General features: G+C 38.5%; 1 protein-coding gene across 1 annotated transcript; it reads left to right on the forward strand.

Annotated features, from left to right (window-relative positions):
- Positions 1-349: 349 nt before the first annotated feature.
- Positions 350-23,526, forward strand: CTR9 (CTR9 homolog, Paf1/RNA polymerase II complex component). The gene is made up of 25 exons (XM_068945085.1): positions 350-547; positions 2,353-2,451; positions 3,778-4,017; positions 4,527-4,644; positions 5,328-5,417; positions 6,749-6,897; positions 9,076-9,183; positions 9,590-9,697; positions 9,827-10,063; positions 10,824-10,913; positions 11,018-11,146; positions 11,251-11,434; positions 12,481-12,569; positions 12,838-13,023; positions 13,194-13,281; positions 13,540-13,688; positions 15,647-15,763; positions 15,945-16,090; positions 18,358-18,429; positions 19,568-19,703; positions 20,194-20,340; positions 20,767-20,924; positions 21,210-21,306; positions 21,650-21,762; positions 22,416-23,526. Exons 1-25 carry the CDS (start codon positions 503-505, stop codon positions 22,822-22,824), a joined length of 3,504 nt encoding a protein of 1,167 aa, XP_068801186.1. The 5' UTR covers positions 350-502; the 3' UTR covers positions 22,825-23,526.
- Positions 23,527-24,624: the final 1,098 nt, after the last annotated feature.

Consider the following 24,624-nt stretch of genomic DNA (forward strand, 5'->3'; position numbering starts at 1 on the left):
GTATAGAAATATGTATATATTTCCAGAGCCAAGTCTGTGACGTGTAGTAGCGGGCCTCATGCCTGCACACAGCGGCTGGGGCGCCCCTCGCCCTGCCCTGCGGGGACCGTTGTCGCGCGGCGAGCAGCCCCGCAGGCGCTCGCGCTCTCCCCTGGCGGCTGGGGGAGGGTCCGCGCCGCCGCTCCCTCAGGGGGCGCCCGCGGCGCCGGCGTTGCCGCGGCAACAGGGCCGCGAGGCACCGAGCCTCAACGCCCGCCCTCGCGCGCGCCCCCCCGGGGGGGGGCGCGGCCCTCGGGCTCGCGCTTACTTGGGATTGGCGCGCAGCGCCGCGGGGGCGGAGCCCGCTTCCCCCCACCCTTCCCTCCCCACCCTGCGCCGCGGCGCCCCGTTCGCCGAGCACGTCCGGGTCAAGCGGCGCGTGCGGGGGGGAAGTGGTCGCGCGCGCGGCGGCCGTTGCGTGCTCGCGGCAGGCGGCAGCTCGGCGGGCACCGCCATCGCCATCATGTCGCGGGGGTCTATCGAGATCCCGCTCCGGGATACCGATGAGGCGAGTGGGGGCCGAGAGGCGGTGGCGCGGCCTGGTCCCGGGGCGGTGGTGAGGGGGGGTGCGCTGGGTGGTGCGGGCCGGGGCGCGGGCGTTTGTCGCCGCTCCTCGCTGCGCTGGGCAGGGGGGGGGGAGCGGGTACGTCCCTTCCCCGAGCGCTGCGAGTAGCTGCGGTCAGTGGCGTCTCGCTATGTGGAAAGAAGCACAGCCTGACTTTTTCCCGACTTTTCCCGCTGCCTCTTGATGCGGAGTCTCTCTCCTCCCCTAGCCACCACTTCCCCGTTCTTGACCTGTAGCTTTCTGGTGAAGGGGAGCCGCTTGAAGCAGTCAGTCAGCCCGTCCGGGGTCCCTCGGTGCTTCCCTCTCCCGCTTCAGACATCTGCTTCTCTCGGGAGTGAAGTCGCTGTTGGGAACCGTAGCTGCCCTTTACTTTGTGCTTCTGTCCCTTAGCCTCGTCCAACTAAATTTTCTCCTTAGACTCGTTTTTTTTTTTTTTCCTGACCGCAGTGATTCTTAAACTGCATGTGTGTTCCAGTTTTTCTTCTGTGACAGGAACTTATTCCATAGGTCTCAACATGAATAATTGAACTTAGTACTGTTTTTCAAGTTATGGGACGTAGTACTTGCAATCTGAAGCTCTGGAGTAATTACTAAAAATTGATGTGAAAATAAAATACACATTTTTTTTTCTCCTACCTTTTTAAACTTTCACATTTATTTGCTTGTGTTGGCAATGCCTATTTCTCATGAGTAACTATTTTAGTTTGTGGATTAGGATTTGCTAGATTTAAAACCACCACTGTCTGTCAAACAAGATCTACTGCGCAAGACAAATTTAAGCTAAAAATAATAGAAAATGACAGAAATATTTACTTTATTGCTCTGATAAGTTTTTCATAATCAAAACTGCAGTCCTTATAAACTGAATTGCTCTAAGCCAGTTTTTGGAGTAAGAGTCTCGGCACTGGTAATCGGGGGACCCACCCACATGCATGTGCATCACTTCCTCGCTTTAAAATTGGCTGGTAACATAGGTCACCAGTATCGAAGGCAGCATGATTGAGCAGTAGGTGAACTAACAGGTAGCTAAATTGTGTCCCCAACCATTCCACCTTGGGAACATCTGCTCTTTTTCCACATTTTTCCATATCAGAAGAGTAGATTGACCTATCAAAATAGTACTTGCAAAATAATGATTGCACGGTGAAAACTGTTGATGTCGTTTGCTCACGATGACTCTGGTGATTAACGTTCAGAAATTTAGTCTACTCTTAAGAATGTTTGTCCCTTCAGTAACCTGTTAATTCTCTTGGGCACAAAGATGATTTGGCAAATAACTTAAAGGTTCTAAGATCAGTCTTAGCTATTGATTCCCTGATACCTGATTACTTGAAGACTCTGATTGTATCCTAGATCTCTGTGTTACCTGTGTGTAGGAAATGTTTTAGAGATTCAGCAGCTCTTGAAGTGGCATGTGTGCAGTCAAATTGGTTAATTGATTATTAGCTGAACTGTATAAATTTTGAGCTGAAAGTCTTTAGTGAAGGATGTTGAAATAGCATCTCTGTTTATTCCCCCGGACTGGTACCCTAAACATTGGGTTATTTTTCATTTATGATATTTGTGAGAGGCTGTCACTTTTGTCTTGTGCGGAATAAACAAATCGTCATCTCTCCTTTCTTTGTCAGCAATCTTATTTAAACATAAAGGATTACGTATGCTTTATGCTCTGAAATGTCCAGTGTGCTTTGAGCTCAGTGGTAAATAACAACGCCTCACAAAAAGAAATATGTGTTGTTTGCTTCTAGGTTATTGAGCTTGACTTTGATCAGTTACCTGAGGGGGATGAAGTTATAAGTATCCTGAAACAGGAACATACTCAACTGCACATATGGATCGCCTTAGCGGTTAGTATATATTCATATAATCATTTCTCCCGCCTTAGCTTTGTGACCAGAAATAACTGAGTTTTGAGCTGGAACTTAATTAGGCTATTAGGTCACTGATTCTAGGCCAGATATTTTTGATTTGCCATATGCATGTTAAGATTTGATTTCATCTTTTTCAGTGAGCTTAAGGCTCACTTTACTTTTTAAAAATAAATAGTTCTTCAGTCTTTTTTTTTCAGTCTTTTCATATAATCAAAGACGGGCGGTATCTGTACTGTGAAAGGCATGGTGAAATGTGCAAAAAGGTAGCGAAGTTAAGAGAGGAAAAAGAGTTGGTTCTTTGCTTGTAAATAGTTGTAAAACTTGTGTGTGTGTGAAATAAATAGTGATATTCAGTCATTAATAAGGGACGGTAGTAGCTTGAGTAATGCTTGTAGAACAAAAATAACCAGCTTTGAGGGATAATCTGAACAGTTCTTTGGAAATGCTGAAAGAAATAAGAAGTTTCAGAATTCCTTGTCCTATGTAGCGTTCCAAGTACCTTGTACTTTTTTAGAGCTTCCTGAAATACAGCCAGTGTATCAAATTTTCACTTTCCAAATCTTGATTTATGGTTATGGAATATTACCATTCTCCTTTACTGATGTTTTAAGTAGCTTAAGACTTCACTACATTGCTTTTTAGCAGAGAGACTCTTGTAGATTTTTTTCATGGATAGCTTAGCCTAGAGTGCTAGGTGTGTTTTCAGCTCTGAATATATAATATTCCTGTCTGATACTGTTGTCTAAAATAATTTTAGATTTGGTATCCCATTTGTTTTCCTGTATGAATTGATAATGCATTATTGGCTAGAGAATTTGTGTCTTTCTACTGTAATTAACGTGAAGTTGGATTCTGTGTTCTAACATATGCTGTTGTCAGTAAAGGAAGTGTAATCACATAGGAGTAATTAAACATGTAGGTATGCTACTTTTTCTGTACCAGAAATTTATGGGATTGCAGTCATCCGTAAGACTGCTCATCACTTACCGTATTAGCACAAGACCAAACCATTGCATCAATTCAGAGTTGCTGCTCTAGTAGGCAGCAGCTTTGGTCTCATTTAGCATCAACTGACTAATCAGAGGCTACTATTTTTTTTGGATAAAAGTAACAGATTGCTTGTAGAAATAATAAGTTGGGGTGATGATAGAAAATTGTTTGCTGATATCAGAATCTCTTTATCGATTATCCCTGCATTTATGTCCTTTTTGGAAGGAGAAGCTGTTTTACATTTAAAATATCAACTTGGTGTGTTAGATTCTCCCTGGAATTATATTATCTGTTTAAAACTGTATTTTATAGCTGGAATACTACAAACAAGGAAAAACAGAAGACTTTGTGAAGCTGTTGGAAGCTGCACGCATAGATGGTAACTTGGACTATAGAGACCATGAAAAAGATCAAATGACATGTCTGGATACTCTGGCAGCATACTATGTACAGCAGGCTCGGAAGGAGAAGAACAAAGATAACAAAAAGGAGCTCATTACGCAAGCTACCTTGTTGTATACTATGGCTGACAAAATTATCATGTATGATCAGGTAAAAACAAAAATCTGTATAAATATTCATACCTGTGAATTATTTGCTGATTCTTTTCTTTTTTTATAAACTTAATTTCAGCATAAGTTCTCTGTGTAAATTCAAAACGTTTTTCTAAAGAAAGCAAGCTTGGTATCACTAAAGAGAAGATAGAAACTGCTCAGGTTTCAACGTCTGGTAGTGTAGTACATGTAAGCAGATCTTGTGAGTATCTGAAATGTGTGCGTTGCCAACAGGAATAATTAATTATCTCTGACTTGGAGCACCTGATATGGCTGTCAGTGACGTTTTTTGGTTAATCTTTGGGGGGGGGGGGGGGGGTTGGTCTTTTGCTAGATAGCATGTGAATTTTAGAAATCACTTCTTATTTTCAATTCCTGCTGTGAGAGAGGTAACTTTTTCAGAGACAGTATTATAGCATAGGCAGTTAATCTTTCCTGTGGTCTAATCTTCATGTTTCACAAAGGTAAGTGTAGTGGAAATATATGTATGTTTTTTCCTGCATCTAGAATCACTTGTTGGGAAGAGCCTGTTTCTGTCTGCTAGAAGGTGATAAGATGGACCAAGCCGATGCACAGTTCCATTTTGTGCTCAACCAATCTCCAAATAATATTCCAGCCCTTCTCGGTATGCTTTTGTGGGGATTTATGCGTGTGTGGGTTTTTTGGTTTTTTTTAGTCTCTCCAATTGAATTTGGGAATGGATTATATATGTAAAATGGGTGCATAGGTAAAAAAGAGAGATGAACAAGGCGATTAGAAAGAAGTGTCCGTTTTTGACCAGAAATGCGTAACATTACCTGGAGATTACTTCAGATTCAGGAAGTTTATGTAGGGAGGGGAGTTAAGAGAAAGTGGAGTCCTAGCCAGCATCTTCTGACATCTGCAGACCTGAATCCAATGTAACTACTTGCCTTTCCCTGATGATACCAGTGAAGCTGTGTACTCTATGTACTAAGGTGAGGATATTTTGAGTAGCAAAGGGTCAGAAGTCCGTAACACCATTATTTCTCTGTGCTCACTAATGAAGCTAGTCTTAGCAAATGTCTTTCCTGTGGACCAGGAAAGAAAGAATTAAGTCTATGCAGAAAACCAGGAAAATGTAAATTCCAGTGCTTGATTTGCTTGATATATTTGGCATCATCAAAGCTGCCAAAATATTTGTAGCTGTCTGAGTTTTCATCTTTTTTTTTTTTTTTTATTAGATTCTAATTGTAACTTTTGAAAATCAGTACATCGTAAATTTACTAACTAGTGCTCATTGGCTTCTAATTTATAACAGATTTATTTATGGCTTTTATGTTATAACAGGTAAAGCATGCATTTCTTTCAACAAGAAAGATTACAGAGGAGCCCTTGCCTACTACAAGAAAGCATTGCGCACCAATCCAGGATGCCCAGGTAGGATGGAAAGCATTTGCTAGTGGAAGGGTTTTTGCAGATTTACGCAGGCCTAGAGTTGGTCTTCATAATTCAGATACCTGAGGGATTTTTTTGTGGTCTACATCTGTCGCAAAATAAACCCCTAGAAGGGTTCAGAAATCTGACTTGCAACAGTTTTTCGTTGGTGGAGAAGGAGGTTGTGCTGGAGAAAGTGCTTTACGTTTTTTTCCATTGCAAAAATTTAAAGAGGTGCTAGAGTTTTGGAAGTTGTATATAAGAGAAATTAAAATCAGATAGGAATAAAAGGTTCTGCAATGTTCTCGAACAGCATTTATCTGTGAGACTTTGGAATAAGAGTTAAAAAAGCTATGTCACGTTGTAGCACTAATAACAAAACAAGGGAATATGTTTTGAGAATCAAGACGTGAAGTTCTGCCTGTAGTGCAAAATGTGAGTTTTCATTGTGTTACTGTATGCTTTTTCTCAATGCCAAAATCTGGGGAAGCTATAAATAACAGCTGTAGATGCTAGGCATGTTATTAAAAAATAAGAGTAATACTTTAGGGTACTTGTATTGGGACCATAAATACTCTAAACTCTCTGAGGAGTTGTGGTATACTTTGCCATAATCCATCTGGAAAAGAACTTATTACCAAGTTAATGCATGCTCTGTTATTCTGTAGTTTGGTTTAGCATAAGAATCATTACTGGATTTAGAAATGCAACCTTTATTTAAAAAAAAAAAAAAAATCTTTCATTCACCCTCCCCCGCTACGCATGCACACACACAAAACCGATGTATAAAAATGTCTCTGTATTCCAAGTCTGCAGGCAGCCTGAATGAGTAGTGTGATGTGAATTCTCTGGACTAGCTCATCTGTACAGGACCACGGAAATTAGAGGAAGATAAATGAAATCAGTTGATCACTTAAGGAAAAGTGTCTAGCTGACTTGTTTACCTGCCTGTGTTTTCTGAAGGCGTACTAGTCTCTGCTGAACTTACCTGCCTAATAAATTTTCATATCTTTCATAACATTTTTTTAATGCCTTTCTCTATTTTTGAATGTTTCCTTAAAGATAATATTGTATTTGTTTAGTGTCAGAGTCTTTCAGAGATAAAGACCAATGTTCTGAATTGCAGGAATAAATAAGGTCTTACTAAGCTATTGGGGTTAGTTTTGCTGCCAAGTGTGTGAGGCTGCTTTTAAAAACGGCAAGTTGTTACATGGCTTTACAGGCTTTGAAGAGGTATTAAAGACAGTGTCTCAACATTAGTTGATGTCCAGAGTGTAAAACAGTCATAAAGTTGAAAACTTTGGGATTCTGAATGATGTCATCTTGTTCTCTAGCTGAGGTTCGATTAGGTATGGGCCACTGCTTCGTGAAACTGAACAAGTTGGAAAAAGCTCGCTTGGCGTTCAGCAGGGCTCTGGAGCTAAATTCAAAATGCGTAGGGGCTTTGGTTGGACTGGCTGTTCTGGAACTCAATAATAAAGAGGTGGGTCTGACTTAACTAGAAGCCATACTCACTTCACTTTCTTTTTGTCTTAAAAGGCAAATTTTTTATGCTTTGAAAAGTACTCCAGTTTTTAAAAGGGATATTAAATCGTTTCAATCAATGTCATTATTGAATGTTATTATAGATGTGTACTTAAGATGTGGGCAGCACACACTGAATAACTTCCCCCTTTGTTGTTAAAAACCTGCAACTTCCTTACTTATTGAGGTGTTAAGTGCAGAAAGCTAATGGTAGGTTAACTGTTTTAATTCAGATAATAAAAAAACCTTGCTCAGATGTGTGAATGCATTTCCAATCACTTAAAAAATGCTGACTTCAAAATCTTACTCTAATGAGCAATGTATAATAGCCAGCCTTACTTAGTCGTTTGTGACTAAGCTGAAAAGCTAGCTGTATCAGTTTGGAGTCAGGGTGCTCTGAAAGTCCCCAAATGCTTAGAGTCCTCACTCACAATGGCAGGCCTATTCCAGAGCTTCAGGAATTTTTGGAAAGAGCATCACACTAGCAGCAAGGGCAGGATAAAAGAAGTAGTCTCAGGAGATTAGTCCTGAGCTTTTAGGGCTTTACAGAAGATAACTTGAATACTTGTCTGAAAGCTTGTATTCAGGCTACCTTGGCATGAGTGCTACTTTGTTCTTGCCTGTTCTTTGGCTCACCAGTTTTAACTAGGTTGATGAAATTATGGTAGAACAGTGATCCTACCACCCTAGATGCATCAGTACATAGCATGGCATAGCTCAGTGGGGATCATAAGGTCCCAGCTACTGAATCTGAGCTAGCTGGAGAAGTTATCAGGTTGGGGAGGACCTTTAAAGGTCCAAGGAGGGAGGGGAAAACTTTCATACGTGACTACGTTGCTAAAATGTGGAGTATGATCACAGCATGGCTTTTTAGACAACACATAGCTTTCTAGACATTCTCTACTAACAAAAGGTCTTTTTGAAAATGACTTAAAACTTACAAAATCATGGGGGTAAAACAAAAAAAAACTTCTTAGATTTGCATGTATAATTTGTACAAATGCGGACGTGTGTTTCCTTTACTAAATCTGCGGAGTCAACCAAAAATATTCTGAAGTTGGGTCTTAATAAATAACTCCATGAGGAAGAAACTAATGAAACCTGGTATCTTATGTTTTTTCTGAAGTTTTTTTGACCTTTTCAACTGAATTCGAGGGATGAGCTCACGCCTCAACATGTCTTACCTTTGTTGGTTAAGCTAAGAATGATTCAATATTGTTATGATAGCTTTGGAAAAATAATGCCTTTTTAAATCGAAATCATGTTTTTAGCTGCCTGTAAGACTGTCTTGTGTCTCAACATCATAAAACAGTCTGTTCAGTAAGATAGCTTTCTGCTGGTGATGTAAAGTAAAATGTTTTATATATATATATATATATATATATATAAATAAATGTTATATATAAAGATGTTATATATTACTAGATATTATTTTTGGTGGCAGTGTTGGGTAATAAATAGAGATTTAAGATGACTTGCTTGTGTTAAAAATCTCATGCATGTCCCAAATAACAGTTTTCTTATCAGTTATAGATTTGAAATTGTGGTTAAGTAAAGTTTGTACCCATGGAAAGCTTTCTTTAAGCTAGAAGTTGTTCAGAAGAGAATAACTTGATGTAATAATTCCCCTATGTAAACACAGCAACCTGCTATTTGTTGTTGTTGTTTGTTTTTAATTAGAACTTAAGTTCTAGTAGTTCTCAATTAAATATCTGAAGTTCTTTGTTAGAATTTGAAGATGAGAAATGTTTTCACTTCTCTGAATCGTGTGAAACCTAAGCCAAACAGGAGCTAGGGATATTGAATAGTAGAAGGGCACTTTGCACCCTGATGGCCTTTCTTTTTGATTATGAACAATAGAGTGATAAATATCAAAGGAGACCAAGGCAAAGTATTTATTTTTTCTGGGAAGTCCTGGTCTGCTTTTCTCCATGCCTGTATGGTGGCTTCATCTCCCATTTTCCATCTGTATGAGCTGTGCAGGGGAAAAAAGCTTGCAGCTGAATTTACTTTCTTCTGTGAACCTAGCAAGGACTTTGTCAGAGCTCCTGCAGCTGCCTGGGCTAAGAGTAGCTTTGAAGATAACAATTAATACAACTGTTAAGATGTTGCTGATCCCTGTCAATCTCTTACCTAGGCTGATTCTATCAAGAATGGTGTCCAGCTACTTTCTAGGGCTTACACAATTGATCCTAGTAATCCAATGGTGCTGAATCACTTGGCTAATCACTTCTTTTTCAAGAAGGTAAGAGATCTGGAATTGTACGTGAAATACTTGATAGCCTTTGAACAGCAAGGGTGCTGCTGTTAGATTCAGTCTCATTTTGTCAGGCTAAGTGGTGCATAATGTGGAATAATATGGAACTGCATGTATAGCTTATAAGTGTTTCCCAAGACAGGCAAGAAAAGATGCACTTACATTTTAATTCAAGCTCACCTTGGAGTCCTGAGGGGTTTCTCCCACCTGCCTCAGGTTTTAAAATGTGGTATAGAGAAAAGAATAGTGATCAGTAAAACTACATGTGTTGGTATTAATTTAGCCAACGCTCTAGCTAAGGCTTTCTTGTATTCATCAGCTATTGGTGTTTGAATACTATTCTTGACCATGAGTAAGGCGAAGGCATTCAAAGAATGATTTTTTTGTTATTCAGGATTATGGTAAAGTCCAACACTTGGCTCTTCATGCTTTCCATAATACAGAAGTTGAAGCAATGCAGGCAGAGAGTTGTTACCAGCTGGCGAGGTCTTTTCACGTACAGGTAAGAGGTTTTAAAAAGCCCCCTTTGAAAAATTTACACTTTAAAATGCTGTGTTACGGAAGTGCTTGCAGCTCTTACCTATAAAAACATTAAACACTGCCTTTTCTTTCTTTATTTCTTTTTAATTAGGAAGATTATGATCAAGCTTTCCAATATTATTATCAGGCCACTCAGTTTGCCTCATCCTCTTTTGTACTCCCATTTTTTGGATTGGGTCAAATGTACATTTATCGAGGGGACAAAGAGAACGCATCGCAATGCTTTGAAAAAGTTTTGAAAGCCTATCCTAACAATTATGAGACTATGAAAATCCTTGGATCTCTTTACGCGGCTTCAGAAGACCAGGAGAAACGGGATATTGCCAAGGTGAATTAATTCTGCCAGCATCTTATTTTTACATCCAAGAATAGAACTTGCTCGTTGAACTATATCTGTAGCATAAGATCCATAAAATTCAGGGTAATTTTACTGTAAATGCAGAGTTGCTTGTGCATTGGGATTATTTAATGTTGATTGTCATCACAGATGCTCTTAACTCTGGAGAGTTAAAACTTCTGGTCAGTTCTAGGGCTATTGCTAGGCTCTAGATAAAGGAACTTCAGGAATTTAAAGGAGCTCCAGCCTCACGTTTGTATTTGGTACTATGAAAAGGAAAGAATTCTTCATATATATGTACAAATTCTGTGAAAATGACAAATTAACTAGGGATTTCCTGAAGATGCTCGTTGTCTCAGCTTAAATCTGGAAGGACGGTGTTATGATATTTTGTTTTGTTTTTTTATGAAAGTTTTTTTTGCTCTTAATGTTGGGCACAGAAATGCAACAAATTTTGGGTGCCAGTATTCCAACTTCTCGTGTTAGTGTGTAATAATTTCTGCTTCCTTCAAACGTTAAGCCTGTGTTACATTTTACAGAAGACTATGGTAGTGACGGAAAAGAAACTAATACAATTTTTGTGACCAAGCTTTAGTCAGTCCTGCAGGTATTCAGGATATTTTCTTTTGCAGAAGACAGTGTAGTGAATCTTTCTAGCGCAGAGGTTAAAACCATAGCTCTTTCCTTTGAGGTTTGTTTTAACAATTCATGTGTCCACAAAGAGTCATAATTATTTTCTGCTGTTTCTCAGGGTCACTTGAAGAAAGTCACAGAACAATATCCAGATGATGTAGAAGCATGGATTGAACTAGCACAAATTCTAGAACAGACTGATATACAGGTATTAATAATGTACAGTGGGTGAGTTGTGTGTGTGCGTTTTGTCAGAATGCATAGAATTCTTGCTTTTATTTTCTTTCATCCGTCTTCCCTTTCTTTGTAAAGGGTGCACTGTCAGCCTATGGAACAGCCACACGCATTTTGCAAGAGAAAGTGCAGGCTGATGTCCCACCTGAGATTCTGAATAATGTGGGTGCTTTGCACTTCAGACTTGGAAACCTAGGAGAAGCCAAGGTATGTAATTATTCAAAGTCTGAATTGAGTTTCTTGATCACCCAGAAGTTTTCCTTTAAGAATATTCTGGAGTGCTTTATTCCTTTTTTCTTTTTATACTTTAGAAATATTTTTTGGCATCCCTGGATCGTGCAAAAGCAGAAGCTGAACATGATGAGCATTATTACAATGCTATCTCTGTAACAACGTCCTATAACCTTGCCAGACTATATGAGGCGATGTGTGAATTTCATGAAGCGGAAAAGCTGTATAAAAACATTTTAAGAGAACATCCTAATTACGTTGATTGTAAGAAGTGTTTGGTATTTTAGTTCAACAATCCTCCTTAAAATACCAAAAATCTTCCCATTTAGAGTGTTTTCTGGTCTCCTTATGTCTGTCTCCACCTCTTCTCATAGTAGTGTTGGGGCCTGTTTGCCCACCCTCTATTTTCCCTTATATTCAAACCTTAAGCCTCTTAAGCCTCCCAGGTGTTGGTGATTCATACTGTACTCCCAAACTGCAGCAAAACTATCTTGTCTAGATTTGTATGCCTTTTCTCCCTTGCCCTTCACCCCTCACCAAACCCTTATTACCTTGCAACTCCAGTGCAGTCAAGGCCATCCCCTTGATGTGCCCAGCCTCTGTAACTTTACCTGGCTGCATCAGTAGAAAAAGAGATGCTTTGGGAGAATGGCTTTATCTTAGACCTTGACTTTGTTCCAGGGAAGAGCAGCTGTTGAGGGTGTTGGTGCAGCTGCTAGGGCTTTTTTTTTTTTTTTTTTTTTTGTGTGTGTGTGGCTGGGAAGGGAGTAGTGGGGTGGTTCTTCCTCTTGCCTCAAGCGGGTGACTGGTGATATTTGCTACAAAGAGGAGGTAGCCTTTGCTCAGCAAGCTGTGGCACACAAAGCATACCCCAACCGAACTATAGCCTTTGCCCTGCTTGTCTACCATGGCCGCTTGCTCAAGCTAACCGGTAGTCGTCTTGGGGCTTGCAGAGGAGGGAGAGCTATTTAAGGTGGAGGGAGCAAACTTAACTGATGTATCCTCTCTCTGAGGTTTCTCAGTTGTCTGTAACTTTTGAAGCCAATGAAAAGGGTTTAAATTATTTTAGAATAAAATCTGCAACTTCTAAATCATCACTGTTGAAAGAACTTCCTCTTTACATAGTGTGCCTCATTGTGAATAGAAAATGAAAGGTATCTCAATGCTTGCTGTCCTGAGCAGATCAAGAAAAAGATTTTGAAGTTAATGCATGGCCAATTTTTTTTCTTGTTTGTGAAATGACTTTAAGCTATTTTCTGTTTGGTTTTTTTCCCCCCTCTTTTCTTTCTTTCTTTCTTTCTTTCTTCAAGGCTACTTGCGCTTAGGAGCTATGGCTAGAGATAAAGGAAACTTTTATGAGGCTTCCGATTGGTTTAAAGAAGCACTTCAGATAAATCAGGTTTGTAACCCTTCAAGTGTTTTAAGTTCAATCACTTGAAATACTATTGTACACTTACAGTAACCTTGTGTTCCGATTTGTTTGTTCACGTCAACAAGTGAAGAGAATAGTACTATAATCTGCTTTGTTTTTTTTTTTCTTTGTACTTCAAATAGAATTTATTAAAAACAACACCCTCCCCCCCCCCCAAAAAAAAAAAAAAAACACTTGGAAAAAGTAACCTTGCAAGGGAAAACTGCTTTTCAACTTACAGTGAATTTCTGTTCAGGACCATCCAGATGCTTGGTCTCTAATTGGTAATCTGCATTTGGCTAAACAAGAGTGGGGTCCAGGACAGAAGAAATTTGAAAGAATATTGAAACAGCCTTCCACACAAAATGATACTTACTCCATGCTGGCTCTTGGCAATGTCTGGTTGCAGACTCTGCATCAACCGACAAGGGACAGAGAAAAGGTAATGTTCATCTCTCTGCAGTGTGTGTGACTTTATGGTATGCTGTTATCTACTCAAGAGAGTTTTCATGTTGCCTGTTTGGCATGTTATAGTCCATAAAAATGTTGGGTAGGTCTTGTAATTACCCCATTGCAGAAACAAGTGATCAATTGTTCTATTTCTTTCTGTAGGAAAAGCGTCATCAAGACCGTGCATTAGCAATCTATAAGCAAGTACTCAGAAATGATCCAAAGAATTTGTATGCGGCCAATGGCATAGGTGAATATTAGAATCTAATTTTCCTTATGTCGGAGATGATGATATTCTCCTGTTTCATACTTCAGTATATAAAGTATTGCTCTTTGCAGGACCAACACACTATTTAGTGAAGCAGCTGTTATATGAAAGTTGTGGTTTTATCTATGTTGCTCAGCTTTTAATGGGGCATTTCATTCAGGCAGTGTTCTATTTCCTTTGGTAGAAGTGTATAGTACATGAACCTGGAAGCTTACACTGTACGTATTACTTTCCCCTCAGGAGCTGTCCTGGCACATAAAGGATATTTCCGTGAAGCTCGTGATGTTTTTGCCCAAGTGAGAGAGGCAACAGCGGATATCAGTGATGTGTGGCTGAATTTGGCACATATCTATGTAGAACAGAAACAGTACATCAGTGCTGTGCAGATGGTAACCTCTCTAAATTGAACTCTGTAATACATTGAGTTAGATGAGTTCTGTATGTTTCTCTGCTGTAATTGCCAGCTGTTAAGATTCTGAATAATACTTTGAGAGTTATAGGTCTGTTTCTAGTATAGTGTTAGCTGTCAAGTCTGGATTTAGAAACAAACTGTCAAATCCAGATAAGGGGTAACAAAGCACCTGCTAGCTTATACGCTTTTTCTGTAGCACAGGTAACATGTAAGTGGATGAGAATTTTGGTCTTAGAGGGCCTTTTTAGGCGTAGTTTACTGTATGTCATTTACTTTCCTATGTTAAGCAAAGTAAATGTGATTTGCTGCTGGGATTTTTTTAATAGCAACATCTCCTATTTTTGGCTGTGCAGATGATTGCATACATAATATCACGTAATCAGAGCTATCTGGAGAGCTGACTTCATGATTTCTCTCACCACAATTAAAATCACAGGATGGATTATGTTGGAAGGAGCATCCTGGGGTTCATCTAGTTCAACCTGCTCAAGCAAGCTAACTTCTAAATTTGAGTCAATTAATAACCTGGTCTGTCTTGATTGACCCAATTGGTTGATGAAAAGCATACAAGTAAGCAGAGAAAAAATTGCATATGTTTAACAGGAGGGAAGCTCAGAACAAACTTGTTTTACTAAAATTTAATCCACAGGGAGGCTCAAAAATACATAATTCAGAGCCATCTTTTTGAGAGGATTATGAAGAAAAGATAGTAGGCCTTTGTGTATATATAGCTACTATCCTCCAGTGAACGTTAAAGGCTTTGATAGCACGATTTGAGTCATTCTGTTGTGTATGAATGGAGTCTGGTATCTTCTTTCACAGCTTACATGTTTTTGACAAAAAGCCTAATGAAAATACATTTTTAGCAATTGTGTAAGCACTGTACGAACAGTAAATTCCAATGGGAAAGTGGGTGTCACTTTCACCCGTGATTTGTCAGGAAAATATTGTACTCCTTTGCTAATATATTTAAGTAAAGCTGTTAGTAGAAAAGACTTTCTCACCTGAGGGGTGTTAGCGTTCTCTGGCTTCTGCTATGCCGTCAATAGAAGCCACAGCCTGAAATACAATATATTGGACTCAAAGGGGAGATGATGAAATGAATTTAATCGCCTAGCTTACTGCAGTCACAACAATTACTCTAGTGAGTTCTCAGCAATAAAGCATACAAATCTGAAGTAGAATTGTCCTAAATATGAAATCTGCAAAGGTGAGTGAAAATTGGGCACGCATAACAGTGCAATCCAAGAGTAGTGACAGGCGTTACAGTACAGTTCCTGTATTTGAGATGAAATTAAAAGTTTCTTTATGTTTCTTCTAATTTTGGAGGTTTGGAAAGGATGAAACATTTATTGAGAAAAGATTATCACAAACAAAAGGAGATCCTTACTAAGAAGGCTAAGCATTATAACCGCGTGAAGCTTAAGTTCTAGGCCCGTTAAACCTATAGAAACAAGTGTTCTTGTGCACTTTAGAACAGCTATTTATCCTCTGGCGTAGCACGTTATTCAGCTCAGTAGACAGAACTAATTGGACAGTGAGTTATTTTAAATGTGTGTATTTTTTTTGTAACTGGTTGCATCAAATTTCATACTGCAGAGAGTAGTGAGTGCTCTTAAAATGAGTCTTGCTTGGTGTGCTCTTTGTTATAATAGAGGGCCCTTGCAAAGTATCCTCTTGTACTTTATTTGAAGACCTTAGAGAGCCTTCTGGAGCCAGTTTTCAGAAGAAATCAGGTACTTGCCATGGAATAGCAGAAATGATTCTCTGATCAGGGAGAAGAAATACCGAGGCATCCATGTAGAACGATGCACTTATTTAAAAAACAAAAAGCACATAAGCAGTAATGCTTTCCAGGAATAGAAGAATTTGCTTGAGTTAGCTATAAAAAATAACTAATCATTGTCAGCTCTTAATTTGATTTCTCCGTTTCAGTATGAAAACTGCCTTAGAAAGTTCTATAAGCATCAAAATACAGAAGTATTGTTGTATTTGGCCCGGGCTCTCTTCAAATGTGGCAAATTACAGGAATGCAAGCAAACTTTGTTGAAGGTATGAATGTATAACATCATATATTACAGAATGAAGTTACTGTAAATTGATGCATGTTTGTGTCTCTCTTTCGGTACAATAGTCTGTAACTGAAAAAATGATGCTTACTGTCTGTAGGTCACCTCAGTATACCTCTGCAGGACATGGTAGTGTATCTTTAAAATGTGCTTTTCATTAACAGGCCAGACATGTAGCGCCAAGTGATACAGTCCTTATGTTTAATGTGGCTTTAGTGCTGCAAAGACTAGCTACCTCTGTCCTGAAAGATGAAAAAAGCAATCTAAAGGAGGTGCTTAATGCTGTGAAAGAACTGGAGCTAGCCCACAGGTAAAGCTGTCTCATTTTTAATCAATATATTTTTGGTGTTTCCTTACAGTAAACTATGCTGTTTAAGTCACAAATTGTGATTAGGAGAGTGATTGTCTCCTATGAAACACTGCATTTAATTCTAGAATTCCTAATGGTATAACAGAGACTGGGCCTGACAAAAGTAAATATTCAAACCTTCCTCCAGAGCCAGTTTTATTTGGCCAGGTGGCCCATACATATTTCCTACAGGTTTCTGTATTATCGTGACCAATATATACTACTTCCTGGAGAATCATAGTTGGAGAAGATGTTGTAAATACTTTCCTAATCTAGAAGGTTCGTTTTTTGTGAAATTTTCTTCCGAAACAATATACAGAATTTAAACTTGAATCTCAAATCTGCTTATTTCGTGAGCAAGCCTGGTTAATGACTAGTAACGCTTAAAAACTAATTGTGCCCTCTAGTAGGCAAGCAAAGCCTAAGTACTCTCGTAACTTTAGAACAGAAGCTGTTTTTTAAGGTTGTTCAAGATTTGTTAGTTCTCTTGAGGAAAAAAAAAAAAAATTTGTCTTTCCAGAAAAGAAAATAGCATAGTTTCATCTAACTGTCACCATCTCTGAGCAGAAAGTTTTCATTACTATAGTGCTTTCAACTCTTAATCCTGCTCTTAGGTAACGTTGATGTAGCTGGTGCTTGCTTATGCATTTTGAGCTCTGCTCTTACATAGATGTTGTCTTTCACATGTTCATAGTGGCGGGAATCATATGGCCTGAGATCAGCTCTTCATTTTCTTTGGTACCCATAATAATTCATTGTAGTATTGAGCAAAACATATCCTCAGTGCAAAGGTTTTTAAGTTTTTTGGGTTTTTTTTCCCCCCAACCAAAAAAAGCCTTTCATACAAGTGAGCACTTCACTAATCTAATGCTGTATGTAATGCAAATTACACATTCAAAAACAAATTCTAACTTACAAATTCAGTTAGAAGCTTGTTACTTATCTTGAGAAAGTTGCATGAAAGCTTTCATTTGATACCCATTTACTGAAAATTCAGATATCTTTCATATGAAACTGTTGGAAAATATTTTCTGTAAGCTAAAAGTTGAGGGAAGAATTGTGTTTTTTTTTTAAATGCTCAAGAGTGTGAGCTCAGTCTATAGCACAAAAACATTTCTATTAAAAATCTGTTTTTGTGATGGAATGTGGGAATAGACTGTGGCAGTCTTGAAACAGTTGGGAGATTCTTTTCCCGTCAATGAATTGGAGAAACTGGTTTTAACACATTGATCTTCCTACCTTACCTGTCTGCTTGAAGGTATGTTGTATCTGCAAGGATCTGAAGAGTCGGTTAGGGTGGCTGTTCTGGAAGGATTTAAAACTTTGTTTCTTCCCCTTCTTATGCTGGTTTCAAGTATTTAAGCTGTGATAGATTCAGAGTACATCTAATGGGGTTAGCAATCTGCTTATTGCCAGGAACTAGTGCATCAAGGAGTAAAATGCCTGCCTGTTGCCAGCAGAGGCTTTGAGGACTAAACTAAGCAACGCTAGGAGAATAATCTGAATTTGGTAACCAGTCTTTCCTGAATCCTGATAAGTTTGTTAGGAGGTGGGGAAAGGATTTTCAAAAACTTCTTTGCTAGACCTGTTTTTGAGCTCTGACTCCTAGTTATGAGGATTACGGTGTATATGGAAGTGATCTAATGTTTTGGTTTTCGAGGAAATAAGAATTGTCTAGTACAGTAGCACTTAGGGAAAAACATTGTATTACAGATGATGCACTGAAACCTACTTAGTTAGAAAAGTAATTTGTTTTATTTAAGCTAACTGTTAAATTATACAGAATTTAAGATTGTTTGACCAAACATCTGCCTAGCTGGTAGTTTGCTGGATGCCCTGTTGGTTCTTCTGGTGCTTAATTGTAACTCTGTTAAACTGTTTATGACCTGATGAAACTGCCCTGTATAATTATGATATTATTTTATATTGGGAAAAATCAGGATGAAATCTCTGAAGTCTCTTTAGAATTTTTCTGGATTATTGTTCACTTCTAGAGTGCTTTTAGACTCTTTTTAAATTCAGAGAACTTTGAATGTACTGACATACTGTTGTGTTGAAGGGAATGCCTACCAAGAGAGGTAGAAAATCGGTGAGGTTCCCTCTTCTGTTGAGTTTTGGAGGACTGTTTGTTTTAACTCAGATATAAATGCTTTGTTTTAAGACAGAATTCTAAAAAATACATAGGTAATGCCACTTCTGCTTAGTTTTGTTTGTTGTTTTCCCACCAGGTACTTCAGTTACTTAAGTAAAGTAGGTGACAAAATGAGATTTGATTTGGCGCTTGCTGCTACAGAAGCCAGGTAAAAAAAAAAAAAAAAAAAAAATCATTCAGATTTCAAGTGGAATATTTTTGTTTTGTTTTTTCCTAGAATAAAACTATACTCCAAAACTTCAGCTGTCCATTTCTTACCACATTAGAAATCCAAGTGTGGGGTTACCTCCCTATTACCATTTCACTCTTTTCATGCCTTCACTTTTTTACGTTTTTGTCTAATCTAAAACTCAAAGCATGGTATCTGCCATCAGCTGGAGTCAGCAAAACTTTAGCTTTCCTAATAGCAAGTTTTCTGTTAAAGAGCGAGAGAAAATTTATTTGAAGAGCTGTTCTAGCTCTTGCTGTTCTGGCTTTAAAGGTAAAATCTAAGAACAGAATTGCTTTTGCTGAGATTTCGGGTAGCTCATAGGGGACTAGAGTGGGTCAATTATACGAAACTTGAAAAAAAATCATGTTATGCAGAGTCCAGTCTGCTTTAACTTTTGCTCAGGGTAACATGTTTGTACGCAGACCTGTTTAAATAAGTTTCCTTGTGAGCTTATCGAGTTCCTAGATTTTCACTTAATACACACTATTTTATTTATGCGCATGTTCTTAAACTTTTCAAGTTTTTCATAAGTCATATACAAATAACACCTACTGGCAATAATGCACTATACATCTTAAAGGATTATCACTAAAAGCACTTTGTACTGAGAAGAATTTTAATCTTGGTATTAAAAGAAATGTCACTATAACATTAGAAAGGGTTATTGAAAGCGCCTTGCTTTAATGTTTCATGAGACTTGAGCACTTTATGCAACCTTAGTTCCTATGTGGGTGGGTTTCTTTGAATGGAGTAACTGCCTTTCTGATTAGGTTTACTGATAAGTTCTGATTAAGTTGTTCTTACTAACCATATTTCTGAAGCTGTCCAGACGAGCTGAGATAAATCCTCTTATACGTGTAATTTTTTTTTATGTATGTGAATTGACCAACCCGTTAGGAGTGAAACAGTGCTCAAAAATCCATATTATCCTAATCTTCAGCTGTACTATTTCGGGTAGCCTGTTTTTTGTCCCTGATACAAACGTAGTGTTGGCATGCGTGCCTTTTAGAAAACTATTTTTCCTTGTAGTATGTACCTGCCATCTTGCTTTACTTGAAAACATTGAATGTTGTAGGCAATGCTCTGACTTACTGAGTCAAGCCCAGTATCACGTGGCTCGGGCACGCAAGCAGGACGAAGAAGAGAGAGAACTGCGTGCTAAGCAAGAGCAAGAAAAGGAGCTGCTTCGCCAAAAACTGCTCAAAGAACAGGTTTTTGCTCTGTTACATTCTGTATTCTTGGTTTTTAATGAAGTGTGTACGTGTGCCCCTGTTCTGTGATGGTACCTGGTGTTACTGATAAAATATCTAGTAGTCATATTTCTTGCATATAAGAAGTGCTGGCAGAAAGTGACATAGCTAACAGGTAGTATTCATTCTTTCTTCCACGTAGCCTTAACTCTTTCATTTTTGTTTATGAGTTAAAATCGATGCCCCCGGAAAATCTGTTATCAGACTTCTGTTCTGACAGGCTGGAGGAGGAAGTGCTTGCTGCAACCTGGAACAGTTCTTAAGGTCTCTTGCCTACTTCAGCATAGGCTGATGGAAAGCCCCTTTGCTATGTGGGCCTTCTGCTGTGACATAAACTTCCAAAAGTCGATTTTCCATTTTTTTCTCAACAAATAATTTATATGCTAGGAATTATAATTGTAGAGACACTGTAAATGCAGCGTAGTAATGGTTAGTTTTCTCTCTGTTTCAGGAAGAGAAGCGCCTAAGAGAAAAAGAAGAACAGAAGAAACTTCTGGAGCAAAGAGCTCAATATGTGGAGAAGACAAAGAATATTCTGATGTTCACTGGTGAAGTAGAAGGATCAAAGGAGAAAAAACGTGGTGGTGGTGGAGGAAGGGTAGAACAGATTTATGTATTTCTCTTTTCCCCCTCCCCGCCTTCATTTTCCCATTTTGGATGTTGTCTCTGGGGGTAACATAAGCTATTAATTTCAAGCTCCTCAGGTCCACTTTGTTAAATCACACAGATTTAATACTCAAACGTGAAAATGGGAAGCTAGCCCTTAAAGATTCCAAACGAGGTGGTATTACCACAATCTGTTTTATTCAGTTTTTCAAATAAGGAGATTATTGCCTTATGTTCAAATTTGAAATTGGTGTCTTGATATCGGTCTAGAGATTATGGGAAAGTTGGCACACAACAGTCTATATTTTCACAACTTACAAAATGTGTTGAGATGAATCTTCTACTTTGACTTGTTTTCTGGTAGCTTTTGTTGGAATATGAATAATAGGCCGTATTGTGGGACTGTAATTTATTTCAGCGTTCCAAAAAAGGAGCAGGGGAATTCGATGAGTTTGTCAACGATGACAGTGATGAAGATCTACCCATGTCTAGAAAGAAAAAGAAGAGGAAGGGCAGTGGTAGTGAACAAGATGGGGAAGAGGAGGAGGGAGAGAGGAAGAAGAAGAAGAGGAGGAGGTAACTGATACATTAGACTTTCTAGAGAAATAGTATGGCTTTTAAGGGTGGTTTTTTTTTTTTTCCTCATGCAGTCTTTCGTAAGAGCTTAAAAAATGAGCAGTTGATAACAGGTCACGTGAATAAGTGTTATAATGTGTATGTATAAATAAAAATTAAATAGCCCCTGTGCAAGAAGAGTGAGAGTAGCACTTGATCAACTAGATGTCTATTGAGACAATGATAAATGTTAAATTTTTTTGCAACGATATGCTTTACATTCTATAAAATACTACTCTGTTTAAGACCGCAGAAAGCGGATGAGGGAAGTGATGATGAAGAGCATGAAAATGGTCCAAGACCTAAAAAACGACGTCCACCCAAAGCAGAGAAGAAGAAGGCTGTAAGTTAAACAGTGAATAATGGCTTGATGATTTTCTAAATGAGTATTTGGACTTCAGCATTACCCTATTCAAGAGATATTTATTAATATTGAAAATAACAAGAACGCTTCTAGCAAACTGCCTTTGGGCTTATTTTTGTCCTCCCCTCTTGCTATAGCTGTTTTAAGAATGAAAAGAATCTTTCTGCAGCCATCCACAATAAGTAATAGTAAATGTAAAATTTTGATCAAATAACTTTAGAGCAACTGTTAGAAGCATGCCTAGTTTTCTGCATCTGTTCCTACCTTTGGCCAGTATACCTTAGCCTTCTCCCCCCCCACCCCTTCCTTCTTCCCTTTACAGCCCAAACCAGAGCGTCTGCCTCCTTCAATGAAAGGAAAGATCAAATCAAAAGCCATAATTTCATCTAGTGATGATTCTTCTGATGAGGATAAACTCAAAATTGCTGATGATGGGTATGAACCTTTTTTTTTTTTTTTTTAACTTGTACGTGCTAAAGTGTCGATGCACACATGCAAGAGAAGCAACAGTGTTGTCTTCCATATGTCTGAAATCATCTTCCTTTTCATAATTCTCGAAGTATGCGTGGTCTTGGTGCCCAGTCTGAATAGAATGATTTTAAGTATATTAAGCAGCTGCATCATGCTGATGCAATATTAAGTATTTTATTTGATAAGTTTTTCTTAAATTTACATATGCTGTGACTTTCTCAGTTTACAGACCTGATGAATTCTTCTCTCAGTACTTAAATTATTGTTAAAAACTCAGTACTTGCTGTAGTTTGAAATACTGTGCCATGGAAACAGAAAATGAAGTTCTTGAGCCTCAGTCATAAGGAGTCACTTTTGTATCCTTCTGGTGGTGTTTGGACTGAAGCTTTTCCCTCTTATGTTTCAGAGATAGCGTACTAAGTTTATGCTCTTAATCCCGTATTCAGTCTTTTTTTTTACCTGACAGTCCACGTGGTCTTACTAAGTCATTCTGATTAGCATTATCATTTTGATAAAGCTAGCATTACTGAGATCCTGGTGTCTCATTTTATCTTTAAGCAAGGGATAACATCCTTAAATAAAGGATGCTTCTTTTTCTTTTATTTCTCCACCTACAGACATGCCAGGATTAGCAACAGTGATTCAGAAGATGGGGAACAGCAACACAGTAAACGCATTGTTTCTGACAGCGATTCTGATAACAGAAACAAATCCGGTAGTGAGGCAGGTAGCCCAAGGAGGTCAAGCGTCCACCCATCCGACGAAGATTCGGACAGTGACAGGTCAGCCAGAAAAAGAAGGCGGTCGGATTCGGAACAGTCTGACAATGAGTCTGTGCAGTCGGGGAGAAGCCGTTCTGGTGGTTCAGAAAACGAATCTCGCCCAGCTTCTCGCAGTGCTGATTCGGACAGAGATTCTGAGAGAGGATCTGATAACGAGGGTTCTGGCAGAGGATCTGGCAATGAATCTGAACCAGAAGGATCCAACAATGATGGGTCTGAAGGTGGCTCAGATGACAGTGATTAGACTTAAATTACAGACCATCTTTTTAAAATGTTCATGTAAATATATTTCAGTTATAGGGAAAGTCCAATTTTTATATTTGAAAACTGATTTAAAAAAAAAAGTTTTAGTAAACTGTTGTGAAACCTTCTTCCTGTGATTCTTTCTATTAGCAACTAATGGATGTTTCTAAGTTGGCTTATGGTGTATTCTTAAATTGAAGCTGCTGTAGACGAAGAACAGAAACCCTGTACTATAATCAGCGTACCAAGGATAGAATGCATGTAAAAGCTATGGAACATTATATCTCTGTTTAGATGGTTCCAGTGTGGCTAAAATTGTGTGTTCTGTGTTTATACATGCAACAAAAGCGTAGATGGATTTTCAAAATGTATTACCAAATGGTACAAAGAGCTTTGGGTATTTATATTATTCTGAATAAAGATCAGTAGGGAGGTGTGTTTTTTTTTTTGGTTTTTTTTGTTTTTTCTTCCTATTAAAGAATAGATTTACCATGATGCAACTCTTTCTTTTCAAGACTTTGTTCTTTTTCCTCTGTTCTATGGTAAATCAGGTGAGAAGATGCAGTTATTGAAGAAATTTGTAAAGTAACAATATAGATGTAGATAAAATATTTAAATGGGCAGGTAAAAAAAATGTAGAGAGCTCCATATTACTTGATAAAGATAAAGCTGCCAATGTTGCAATAAACTATTACTACCCATGTGTTTTGAGTGATTTATTTTACCGCTTAAAAGATTTAAGCAGAAAACCTGAAAATGTTAAACTTGACAACGGGATATGTTTTGAGCAAGTAATGATTTTTAGCCTGTTACATGTCTGTTAGAATAAAGTCCTTTCAAATTCTGCGTTCCTGAACAAAAGCAATTGCTGTATTATATTGCAGACGCTAAAGGGAATCTGAGTTCTCTTTACAATTGTCTTTCCCGGAAGTTGTGAAAAACTAGTTTTTTTGCACGAGTCCAAAAGAATTTTGATTTTTTCGACTTTGTTCATTAGAGGTCAAATCCAATATAAGCTAAGCGTTTGCTCTGAGATTATGAAGGTCCAGATAGTGTATTGCTATTGTTGTTTAATAGACCTTTTAGGCAAAGCCATGCCCTTTTATTTTTAAAAGGTCTAGATACTGCTCCTGATACTAACTGAAAGTTATTTCCCATGCTGCTATTTCTGGTTTGCTGTGAGCTTTAGCTGCTCTCATTGTGTGTGTTTTGTCATATGTTTACAGGCTGTTGGTAACCATAGCAGACAAAGTAGAATGTAAAACAGTTGAGACATCTTTTTCCTGTCTCAGTTTGGTATGGTGTGTGTGTGTATGTGGTCTTACGTAAAACTTACATGCTTGGTAACATCAAGAGTAGAAGAGTAGAGCAATATGTGTTAGAGCAAACTTTGAACATTCAATTGTCTTGTTGTTGACGACATACAGGCATTTAGGTAGCTCTGCCTCGCAGTAAGACTGGAACTGGAGTAGCTGTGAAAGCACGTGCTTGAGGAACATCTATGGCCATCGTAGGAAATGATGCTTTTACCAAGAAAGTGTCATGAGCTGGGTGCTCCATCTCTATTAGTATCCGAAGGCAGCAATGGATAGATTAGGTATGTATTCTTGATGCCAAACTACTGCTTCGCTTTTGAAGCTGTGAAGTAGTTTTCTTTAGTTGCGTTCACTTCCTTGTGCTTTCTAACACCAGCAAGGTGAAACAAATGGAGCGTTAGTAACACTGGCAAGCATGTGAAAGTTACCAGCTTTTGACAGCAGGAAAGAAAATTAAAATGTACAACAGTTCGAGAACCCAGCAA

Source organism: Struthio camelus, chromosome 5 (genome assembly GCF_040807025.1).
Source record: "Struthio camelus isolate bStrCam1 chromosome 5, bStrCam1.hap1, whole genome shotgun sequence".
Classification (NCBI taxonomy): domain Eukaryota; kingdom Metazoa; phylum Chordata; class Aves; order Struthioniformes; family Struthionidae; genus Struthio; species Struthio camelus.